Source organism: Bactrocera dorsalis, chromosome 4 (assembly GCF_023373825.1).
Source record: "Bactrocera dorsalis isolate Fly_Bdor chromosome 4, ASM2337382v1, whole genome shotgun sequence".
NCBI classification, from domain to species: domain Eukaryota; kingdom Metazoa; phylum Arthropoda; class Insecta; order Diptera; family Tephritidae; genus Bactrocera; species Bactrocera dorsalis.
In genome coordinates, this window is record NC_064306.1 from 59,777,075 (window position 1) to 59,787,826 (window position 10,752).

General features: G+C 36.1%; 1 protein-coding gene across 1 annotated transcript; it reads right to left on the minus strand.

The window, feature by feature from the left end:
• Window positions 1-6,095: 6,095 nt before the first annotated feature.
• Window positions 6,096-9,562, minus strand: LOC105229720 (uncharacterized). Its single transcript, XM_011210150.4, has 4 exons — window positions 9,058-9,562; window positions 7,506-7,674; window positions 6,752-7,063; window positions 6,096-6,683 (listed from the first exon to the last, which is right to left on the minus strand). Exons 1-4 carry the CDS (start codon window positions 9,411-9,413, stop codon window positions 6,273-6,275), a joined length of 1,248 nt encoding a protein of 415 aa, XP_011208452.2. The 5' UTR covers window positions 9,414-9,562; the 3' UTR covers window positions 6,096-6,272.
• Window positions 9,563-10,752: the final 1,190 nt, after the last annotated feature.

Genomic DNA, 10,752 nt, shown 5'->3' on the forward strand with positions numbered 1-10,752 from the left:
TTCCAAGGTAATATGTTTGAAAATCTAAACTTTCAAAATATGCAAAAAAAAGTCGATTTTTCAAAATCCTAGAGCAGAATACCCCCTTAACAAAGAAAATCTGAAATTTTTGGAAAAAAATATTTTAAATCGCCATTTCCGGTGACCCCTCGGAAAATAGATGCGCCCGCGTTGGCTGAATAACTTCTTTATAGGATCATATAAAGTAAAAACATACTTTAACTTAGAACTTGGACAAAGGAAAAGAACTATAAGTTGGAGTTTACATTTTTACAAAAAAAATTACAATTCCAGAGAAAACATTTTTTCTAAACATTTTTCTTTTCAGATAGTTGTAATAGAAAAAAATATTCGCTCAAGTTTTCAAGAATTGTATCTAAAAGACATTTCATGAAGATCGATTGAGTAGTTCTCGAGAAATCTTGCCAATCAGCACCAAAAACACAGTTTTGAGAAAAATGCTCTTAAAGACGGCGCACTTATCCTAGCTAGGCTCGAGCGCACAAGCTATCAAAGCTGTATCTCCAAAACTGTTACTCGGATCATTATCAAGTAGAGCATTATTCTAGAGGAGTTGTAAATCGATTTTTAAAACCCGTAAACCCATATAACCCCTAAAGTTATATCAGAAGAAAACGTTGGAGATCCTTTAAAGTATGCATATATACTTATATAAAATAAGGGCGTTATGAGCTGAGCCGATTTAGCCATATCGAATCGCGAAACAGATCTCAATTTTTGGAATATCCATCAGAAATTGTGCACATGTCCTTTTCTCCCTAAAGAGCTGCTCATTTATCGGAACCGTCGATATTAGACTACCGCAGTCTTACAAACTGACTCACAAAAATTATGTTCTTGTATGGAAAATTGTGTTTTTTTTAATTTTATTTTACAAATAATCTTCAAGGTATATTGTCTAAAAAATCGCAACAATAGTTGCCATAAAATCTGAGTGATTAAAATAAAATGAAGGGAAAGAGTTTAACTTCTTTTTGATACAAGAAATGTGCTGTGAACGGTTCATCCGTTACATACAGGGTGCATGAAATATGTTCGAATGAAACAATCGACTTCATAAAGAAAATTTTGTGTTAGATTAAAGGTCGACATCATCAAATTTCACAATAACCCTACTAGTCAAAAAGGCGTTAGGAATTATCATATACCGATTTCATTGCTATTATATACTATATTATGTATATATAACTTCGGTAACGTAGACACTTCAGTGCTTATTATTAATTTCATCTAAATAATCGTCCAAGAAGCTATAGAAAAGATCTGTTGAGAGGTATTTTAGTGTCTTTGAGCGAACAACTATGGTTAAAGAAAAATTCAGCGCACTAAAATATCAAAAAAGCTATAGGAAAGATTTCTCAGATAAGTACGTTTATTAGGCACATTGAGAGGTGTTAAGTGCTTTCGGGGGCACAATGATGGTTAAAGAAAAATTCAGCGCACTAAATATTCCAAAGCTCCGTTTAATTATCCTTATTGCGTAGAACATGACTTTTTGATATTTTTTACGATTTTTTTAAGTAATAGAAGACCAATTTTCTGAAAATATCACAACAAATAATGCTTGAAGCGATATTCGATCTGGTATCTAAATAACACAATCCAAAGTGTGGTATTGTTGCTGTGAGCGCAGTTACAACAACTTTCCTTTGTTATAGTATAAATTAGCCAATAGAAATTTGCACAGACGTTTAATTTCCATTCCCGCCAGCTCTGTGTGTTGTCTGAAGGTTCGCTTCCAAGTACTTAAGTCTAGTGCTTAAGACTAGGGAAAGGCTAGCCTTACAGAGCACAAAAAGATCACTAGTTCTCTTGCGATCGATCTTGGACCAAACGCATGTACCGATGATGGCTCGGCTATTTCCTAGTAGAACACAAGAGGATACGGGAGCACCGACCCGTTCCCATTCTACCGACAGCGGTTCTAGTCTGCAACAGTTAGAAAGTCTGACTCTCTATCAACTCCTGACAGTAAACCCTTCCACCAACATTCTCCCAAGCTTTAACCCATCGGTGAAGAAGCTCTCTGCCACTCTCCTCCAACGACTTCTTCCCACCCACAACTCCCTCGCCGGTGTATGGGTGGAGAAGCAACCGCTAGAGTTCAGGTGAACGACTTCCGTCACATTTTTAACCTCAAAATAAGCCTCAGTTGCTGCCATTACTTCTTCATTGTTACTAAATTTCTTTCCAGCGAGCTTTTTCTTGATGTCTGAGAACAGGAAATAGCCACTGGAAGTCAGATCTGGCGAATATGGTGAATGCAGAATCAATTCGAAACCCAATTCATGAAATTTTGATATTGTATTCATTGATTTATGACATGGTACGTTGTCTTGATGAAACAGCATTTTCTTCTTCTTCAAATTGGGTCGTTTTAATACTCCAGTAACACAATATAATTAAGACTTTTAATAGTTCATCACTTACCCGCCGACTTTTGTTTCTTTCCATAATGTGCAGTCCACTCGGCGGACTAACGATGGATGGAACCATGCTGCCAAATTTGTACACCTATCTATTAAAGGTAGGGACTAACTAAAAATCATAAGTTTATGTATCAACCTACGAACTTTTCACCAGTTCACCAGTTAAATTTCAAAATACTTTAATTCTGCTATATAAATATCAACATGCCACTACGAACTTATCTGACCAAAAAGGTGGTCACCACCAACGGCTACTTCATAAATATTTTGACAAATTTTTTCACGCTTTTCGCTTGTAACTCTTTTGCTAATTTGTCAAATTTGCTTTTGTAATTTTATCGCTACATAGCAATCGCATTTCGTAAATTTTTTTGCGCACTTTGAGCTTCTAAGTGGCTCATGATTTATGTACCAATAAATCTTACTTTGAGTTTTACCACAACCCCCTGCCCACCCTTTTGAATCGTTAAAAAGGCGTGAAAATGTTAAAAGAACCAGCTATGAACCGGGCATCACTCAGCGCATGACATGACAGCGGCCATAAACTGGCGCTCGGTCTCTGGTGCGCAATCTGCCGGCGGACGGACGATCTCTTACAGCCGAATAAGTGCTAAGTCAATTACCAAAAAGGTGACAATAAAAAAATTTGAACAAAAACTTAGCTGCCAACCATTTGTGAATTGGCCAAAGTGGCCGCTATGACCAAAACTAGTTGTTGTAGTAATGTTGTTTGTTTTGCTGCCGAGTGTTGCATTACAAGCAAATAAATACCACCAATTGGCAAAATACACCCAACCAACAACACACCAAAAACAAACGTGTGCAAATAATGAATACAAAATAATTTAAAAGAATTACCGCAAAACGGTTGCAGTACAAATCGTTCGTGCCACTGCCAACGACCCGCCAAATGTCGTAGAAGCCATCAGCCGACGTTTCTCGTTGCATCGCCTCTTCGTTGTGGAAACGTGGACGCTGCTGTGACATGTTTACAAATGGAATAGCAAAATATTTGACAAATATCGACGCTTACGCATGTCAGCCATTTGTATGTGTGTGTGTGCAATTTTTCAATTTCATTTTACGAATTGACAGCTTGGCCGTACACTATTTGACAGCCAAATAATTTGGGCATGACATACCGTTCGCTTGTCCAAATGCCCATGCAAGACCACACATTGTTTGATGTCGAATTTCTTAAGATTTCGCGAATTGCGTTCGGCAAAAATTTGCTTTTGAAAATATGCAGTTCCAAATATATCTGTATATACATACATACATATATATGTATATTATAAACGCCAAAGAAAACCAATTTCGCATTAGACACACACAACAATTGATGGACGGATTAGAGCATATTATTGAGGATTTGCCAACTGTGCAAAAATATTGCAGCATAGTCCACGTAGATCAGTTCTGACATGGGATTTGGAATATGCTGTTTGTATAAATAAGCAAACATGCCTTATAAAGTTAAAAATAGCAGATCGTAAAATTGCAATTGGAATATTCTACATTTTCGAATATTGCAGAATGTTAGCTGCTTCATTACTTTTTCAGTATTTCGGTGAAGTGCGGCATAGAAAAGTAGAGTATCACTTTTGGTCATCGAAGTTGAAGAGTGATGGAATTTTTATTTTTGGCAATTCACACCACTCTCTAGAGTATGTTTTTACGAAGCAAAATGACCAAAAATATGAAAAGAGGGAGGAAAATGGAAAGAGGTTCAATCTCTTTTATTAATTTTTAATGATTTTTTCCCAAGGTTTCTAATAAAATTCGGAAATTATGATGAAATTAGGAAGAAATTACTGCAAACCGAAATTGAATTGAAGCACACAAACACTTTTTATCGATATATTAAAAAGTGCTTCAAATCGATTTCTATTTGCTAAAGCACGTTAAGCTTTTTATCGATACATTAAGAGTCGATGGATTAAATAAAAATCGATTTTGAAAGTGTTTTGAATCGAATTTCCACTTCTGAAGCACAAAAGAAAATTTTATCGATAAATTAAACGTCGAAAATTTAAAAAAGTTCTTCAAACCGAAATCCAATTTCTGGAGTACCACAAAATTTTTATCGATATTTTAAAAAGTGCTTTAAATCGAATTCTTTTTTCCAAAACATACAAAAGATTTTTATCGATACATTAAATAAGTAACTGATTACAAAGGTACTTTAAATCGATGTCCAACTTCCGAACTACATAAGAATTTTTTATCGATAAATTAATAATCGAAAGATTAAAAAAGTGTTTCAAACCGAAATCCCATCTCTGAAATATCAAAAGCTTTTTATCAGTATATTAATAATCGGTCGATTAAAATAGTGATTCAAATCAAATTATATTTTCCTTATCACTTAAAAGCTTTTTATCCTTACTGTAAGAATCGATAGACTAAATTAATAATCCGCTTAAGAAGTGCTTTAAATCGAATTCTCACTCCTGAAGCACATAAGAAGCTTACATTAATAAATTAATAATCGATAGACCTAAAAAGTGTTTTAAATCGAATTATATCTTCAAAAACTTGCAAACTTTTTTATCGATAAATTTAAGAAGTGTTTTAAATCGAATTACCACGGTAAATTATTAATCAAAAGCTTACAAAGGCTCATCAAACCGAAATCCAAATTCTGAACTACCAATAATTTTTATCGATAAATTAATTATCGATAAATTAATAATCGATAAATTAAAAACGTGCTTCAAATCGATTTTTTCCTAAAACATACAAAGGATTTTTATCGATAAATTAAAAATCGATATATTAAAGTAATAATTGATTTAAAGAGTTCAGATGTAAGTTAATCAGATGGGCTCAAAAACTGGCAAATTTGATTTTATTATTTAAAATCGGCGGAGATACGCCGATTACAGTAATCTTGCCAATTTTCGATAGTATTTTTGTAGAACGGCTTGCCGTACCTCGTGTTTTGAATACAGCGCCTCCAAAACTGCAAGATTTCCTGTATCTGCAGTAGACCTACAAAAAAATAGAAACTGTACAGATGATAAGCGATTAATAATAGCATTACGGAGTCTGTTATTCTCAAGTCTACACCGTGGAAAATTGTGAATTGGACTGAAGGGCATAATTCTTCTATGACAATTATCTCGCAGAGAGAAGTTTTATTATTATATAAAAATATAAAACTCGTACAGATCGCGATCAGATATGTTAGATTACTCAGAAAGGAGATCAATAGATCTTTAAAGAGAATAATAATGGTAATCAAACTATAGAACTTATTAAAAGAATGTTAAGCTGAAAAGATAGCCGATAGTATAGATCCTATCTACTATATGAACTTATCAATATCTTCAATTGCATTCTACAGAGTGGGTCTAGATAACCCATAGAAATATTTGTACATGACCATCTCCAAGTCTTAAGAATGGAAAAAAAAAAATTCTTCAAACTACCAATATACATTATACCTTGCATGAATTTTTATCTCCAAAGCTGAGAAAGACGATATTTTCGATCAATCAACCATCAAACTTAAACTTGACAATCTGTCCCTCCAAAAATATTTCGAAATCTTACCACGAATTCACAAATATTTTGACAAGGTAGCAAACTATCAGAACGGAAGAAACTTTTTTCGAACCGAAAATAAAAATCCGTAACAAATATCTATTGTATAATATATTTCCTCTTTAAACTATTAAATATTGCATTACATTGTAGACTACAACTAAACAATACAGATAATTAATGTAAAATAATGAAAACAACCCGAATATGAAATGAAACCAAGAGCTTTACCAAACCCCTCACGTTTTATAACCCTATGTTTAAAATTCCGCCTCAATCGAATATACCCAAATCATCGAAACGTTTGACGGCATAACGTAATGTATCTGTGGTCCTTGGATTTGAGGAGAACATTTGTTGTACTTTTTTGCGTGCAAATTCCTGATTACTCAAAGCCTCAATACTGTTATCGTAAGAGTCCTCTTTGCGCATCGCCACCATTGGCAAGAAGGCATACGACGAGAAAAAGCCATACAATTCGCGTGCGCGGATCTCCATTTCGATGTCGTGCAGCGTCGGTATGTGTTCGTAGTGCATGTGTTCCAGCGAGCTTCGCAACGCTTCATAGTAGGTACGTACGAGGAAGTCGCGACGATTAACCAACACATCCAGCTGAACGCTGCTGTTCAGAAAGAAGTTAATGTCGCAACCGGGACTGCCAAAAAAGCTGTTCTGGAAATCGAGCTGTCAAACGTAAACAAAAATTAGATTATTTATAAAGGTCTTTTTTAAACTTCTCGTTGGAAACTCACGAAGATTGCATCTATGGGCTTAGTTGCATCCTTCTCATCATATTTGTACATGAAATTGTTCACCCACAAATCGCCATGATTTAGCACAGTTATTTCACCAGGTTTCGGTTGTCCGGTTATCACGAGGTTCTCTTTAATATTATCGCAGTGACGATGTAATTTCACAGCTATCGCCTCATAGCCTGACCACTTGGATACAACTTCGGCGAGCGTGCGTAATTGCAGTGACATGAAGTGGATGAAACGCTCATTGGTCCGTATATAGTGTTCGTCCAGCATGCCGGTGGTGAAATGTTCACGTACGCTGGGGTCCTAGGGTGGGTCAAAATAGTTAAAAAATGTTTTCTATTAGAAATACAAAGAAATATCTATTGTTTATGTTTATAATGCTTTCGAATTCTCCTCAAAATGTTTAGGGAAACGCAATGAAATAATTACACTTTCACTTCTTAAATTCAATTAAAATTTTACGCTTCTTACAGGCATATTTATGTGTACATATATGTTCAAGTCTTTCAGTTATTGTCAACAATGAACTCAAAATGTTTTCTTTTTCAAGCTTATCGCGCCGTTTAAGTCATAATACAACGCCTCAAGTGCAATAGATAAGACGGTGTTCGAAGAAAAACATAATTTACAATCTTATTGATAAGTAGGGTAGGTATATATGCGCATGATCGAATACAATAGTATGTCTGTATGTACATACGTAATAATAAATAGCAACATTTTACAAATTATTTGAAGTACCAACCTTCTCCATTAAAACCATAGAAGTCGCATGAAATTTGCCCAATTTTTGCAATATAACCACACAATGTTCCTCGTCGAGCCCATTTTGGCGACTAGCCAATTTATAGCCATACTGCGTGAGGTCGTCGAATACTATTGTTTGTATGGGCTCCCGAGTGGTGTAGAAACATCTGAAAATGTTTAAAGGGGTTAAAGATAAGGTAAGGTAATAATTACTCGATTTAAAATCTTTTGGTAACATAAAAGGATGGACCCATGTGTAGAAGTTCACGCATGTAAGGAAAGTTCACTGAGTGCCATTCACTTGGGAGTGGCCAGAAACGATTCTTTTACATATGACTCAAGTAGCTCACGAATTCCGATCTTAGCTCAAGTATCCTCTAGATAGCCAAAGACCGTCTTTTTGGAGGAGAACTAAAGTGAGAAGGCGAATGATCCCTGCCCAGGATTGAGATATCTTTTTGAAACTTGGTACACGTGTTTCTTAGCAAGAAAGTGAGGACGCGTTTATAGATCCATAATCGGATCGCCCAAAAACGGCATTAAAAGAAAACTTATATGACACCTTAACTCTGCAATAACCACGTCTACTCCCCATATAAGCCAATTTTAAATTCCATTTGATTCTTTCACTTTCGAAATTTTTCCCGAATAGTGCGCTTTAAGTAGGCAACTTTATGACCAGAAAGTGTTCAAATCGTATCGAAAATATGCAAGCCCCCAGGTAACGAATGTGTGGATCAAAGGTCCGATTGCGAGCTTTTTATCGATTTTCTGGTATTGAAATAACAGATATCTGATATCCTGAGGACATATAGTTTCTTCGTTCGTTTTAAGGAAGCAATTTCCTAATAAGAGTTTACCTGTATTTCAAAAATCGGTTGAATCAGGTCATCAATTTCTTTAGCTCCTGTAGTATGAAATTTTCGGTTACTTAGCTCTTCGGAGCTTAGCACTTCCTTACTTGTTTATGCAAAGTTTTGCCAACATCTGAAGGTATTTAGCCCTTTCTTACTTGTTTCTTGTTTTTTTGTTTTAGTACCCATTGTACTTTGTACTTTCTTTATACAGACACCAAAAATGTCATCCCCTGAACATGACCAGAGATCAGGTTTTGTTATCCATGCTAAACCCTTCTTGTGAAATCACAGTTACACAGTCTCAATCACTAATATTGAAATTGCTTCCCTGAAACAAACGAAGAAACTATATGTTCTAATAACATCAAAAATCTATTATTTCAATAGCACAAAATCAACCTTAGTCTCAAAAACATGATATATGAGGAAGTTCTGATTTGATTCCACATCACATTAAGGTTTAGAGGCGTTCGAAAGAATGATTATCCTTGTAATCTGTTGAGTCCTACAATTTTCAGCTAATAAGCTCTATAACTCTACATCCAAAAACCACTATTTTCAAAACTTCATAATTTTTACAATTTCCTGTGACACTCAGACTCTAAAAAAAACGACACGATCTTTTTGAGAAAACTTCTCCAGATTACTGCTTGAGTAACCATATCCAACTGCCGAACAAATCGCCTTACTCACCTTGGCCCAAATTTTGCACCATCGCCAATTAATACTTCCAATCGTCCGAGCACGTCAAAATAGAAAATTTTCTCACGCAAATATACCGCTAATTCCTCTAGAAACTGTGTGGCCGGTGTTATAGCAATACTCTTCACAATCAACGCCAATTCTTCATCCAACTGACGTTTGCTACTCCGATACAAAGCTTTGGCACGATATATTTTACTGCAATAATTCTCACCGCCACCATTCGATTCGGCGAATATGATTTTCTTTATATCGACACGCATATCACGCAGCCCATCCTCCAAGGCGGTTTTGAAGAATTGCTCATTTAAATACTGCGGTGGCTCATTTTTCGTTTCTAATTTCATGCTGTCCTTTAGTCCTTATCACTTGTCTATTAATATTAAATCCTCTCAGGCTAAAATATTTGTATTACACGATTACACGTTAATGATACGAGTACGCGATATTTGACAACTTGCGAAACGGTTCGAGCTGGTATGGCAATTATATGGGAACTGTGATCGATATGAGGTGTATACTTCTAAATATAAGCTCGGACCTTAGTCGCAACTTTGGCAATCGTTTGGGCTTATCTAAGAAATGTGCAGCAGCTAACGGTGAACGGCAGCGGCGTCGCGACACTCAATGTGGCATTGTGCTTTCAGCGAACCGTAGTTGCCGTGCTGGAACAGCGGGAGCGCACCCATATAGACATATTCATATGTATATTGATAATGTAATCAACACCCACGGGTGTCGCAGCAGCAGCGCTCACACACACAATCGGTCAGACAAGAATGAAGCGTCCATTTATTGGCCTCGTAGATAGCGCGGCATTATCTCTGAAGTGATTGCGTCGTATATTACAAATTTGTAAAAAGACGGGGATTTGTAGGTGAATTCTTTGTAGGTGTGTGTTGGTAATGTTATTTATTTTTTTGTTTTCATTGGATAGATGCTCTGCTAATGTTTTTTTTTCGCCAGCTTCCTGTTTCTACATAATGACTCTTCTTTTCATTTAAAAGCCAAAGTGCAAAAACGATAAAGAGAGAGTTCCTGGAAATTGTTGATAAGCGTGAATCGCTATGTTTTCGACAATTTTTCCTTTTTTGATATGCTGCCTGAGAGATCGTTATACCGGAACACTTTATTCCACTCATCCGCAGTCTTTATAACATAATTTGTAGAAAATTTTATTATTTAAGTTGATTTGAAGATTCTATGTGTAGCCAGGTCCTTCTCCACTTGATGTTTCCAACATAGTGGAGCTCTTCCTTTTCGTCTGCTTCCCCCGGCGGGTACTGTTTCGAATACTTTCTGATCTGGAGTGTTTTCATTTATTCGGAGGATATGAACTAGCCCACGTAACCGCTGTCTCTTAATTCGCTGAACTTTGTCAATGTCGTCGTACATCTCGTACAGCTCATCGTTCTATTGACTGCGGTATTCGCCGTTTCCAATGCGCAAGGGACCATAAATCTTTCGCAGAACCTTTCTCTCGAAAGCTCATACATCGTCCATGCCTCTGAAATGTATTCCTGCACGGGGATGATGAGTGTGTAGAGTTTGGCCTTTGTTCCTCGAAAGAGGACTTTACTTCACAATTGCCTACTCAGTCCGAAGTGGCACCTGTTCGCAAGAGACATTCTGTGTTGGATTTCGAGGCTGACGTTATTTTTGGTGTTAATGCTGGTTCCAAGATAG

Excerpts from the sequence above, each read along its gene's own strand:
- LOC105229720 (XM_011210150.4), bottom strand. The coding sequence starts at position 9,413 with ATGAAATTAGAAACGAAAAATGAGCCACCGCAGTATTTAAATGAGCAA. Across the intron at positions 7,064-7,505 it reads CTATGGTTTTAATGGAGAAG|GACCCCAGCGTACGTGAACA; the intron begins GTTGGTACTTCA and ends GACCCACCCTAG. Across the intron at positions 6,684-6,751 it reads AGCCCATAGATGCAATCTTC|CTCGATTTCCAGAACAGCTT; the intron begins GTGAGTTTCCAA and ends TACGTTTGACAG.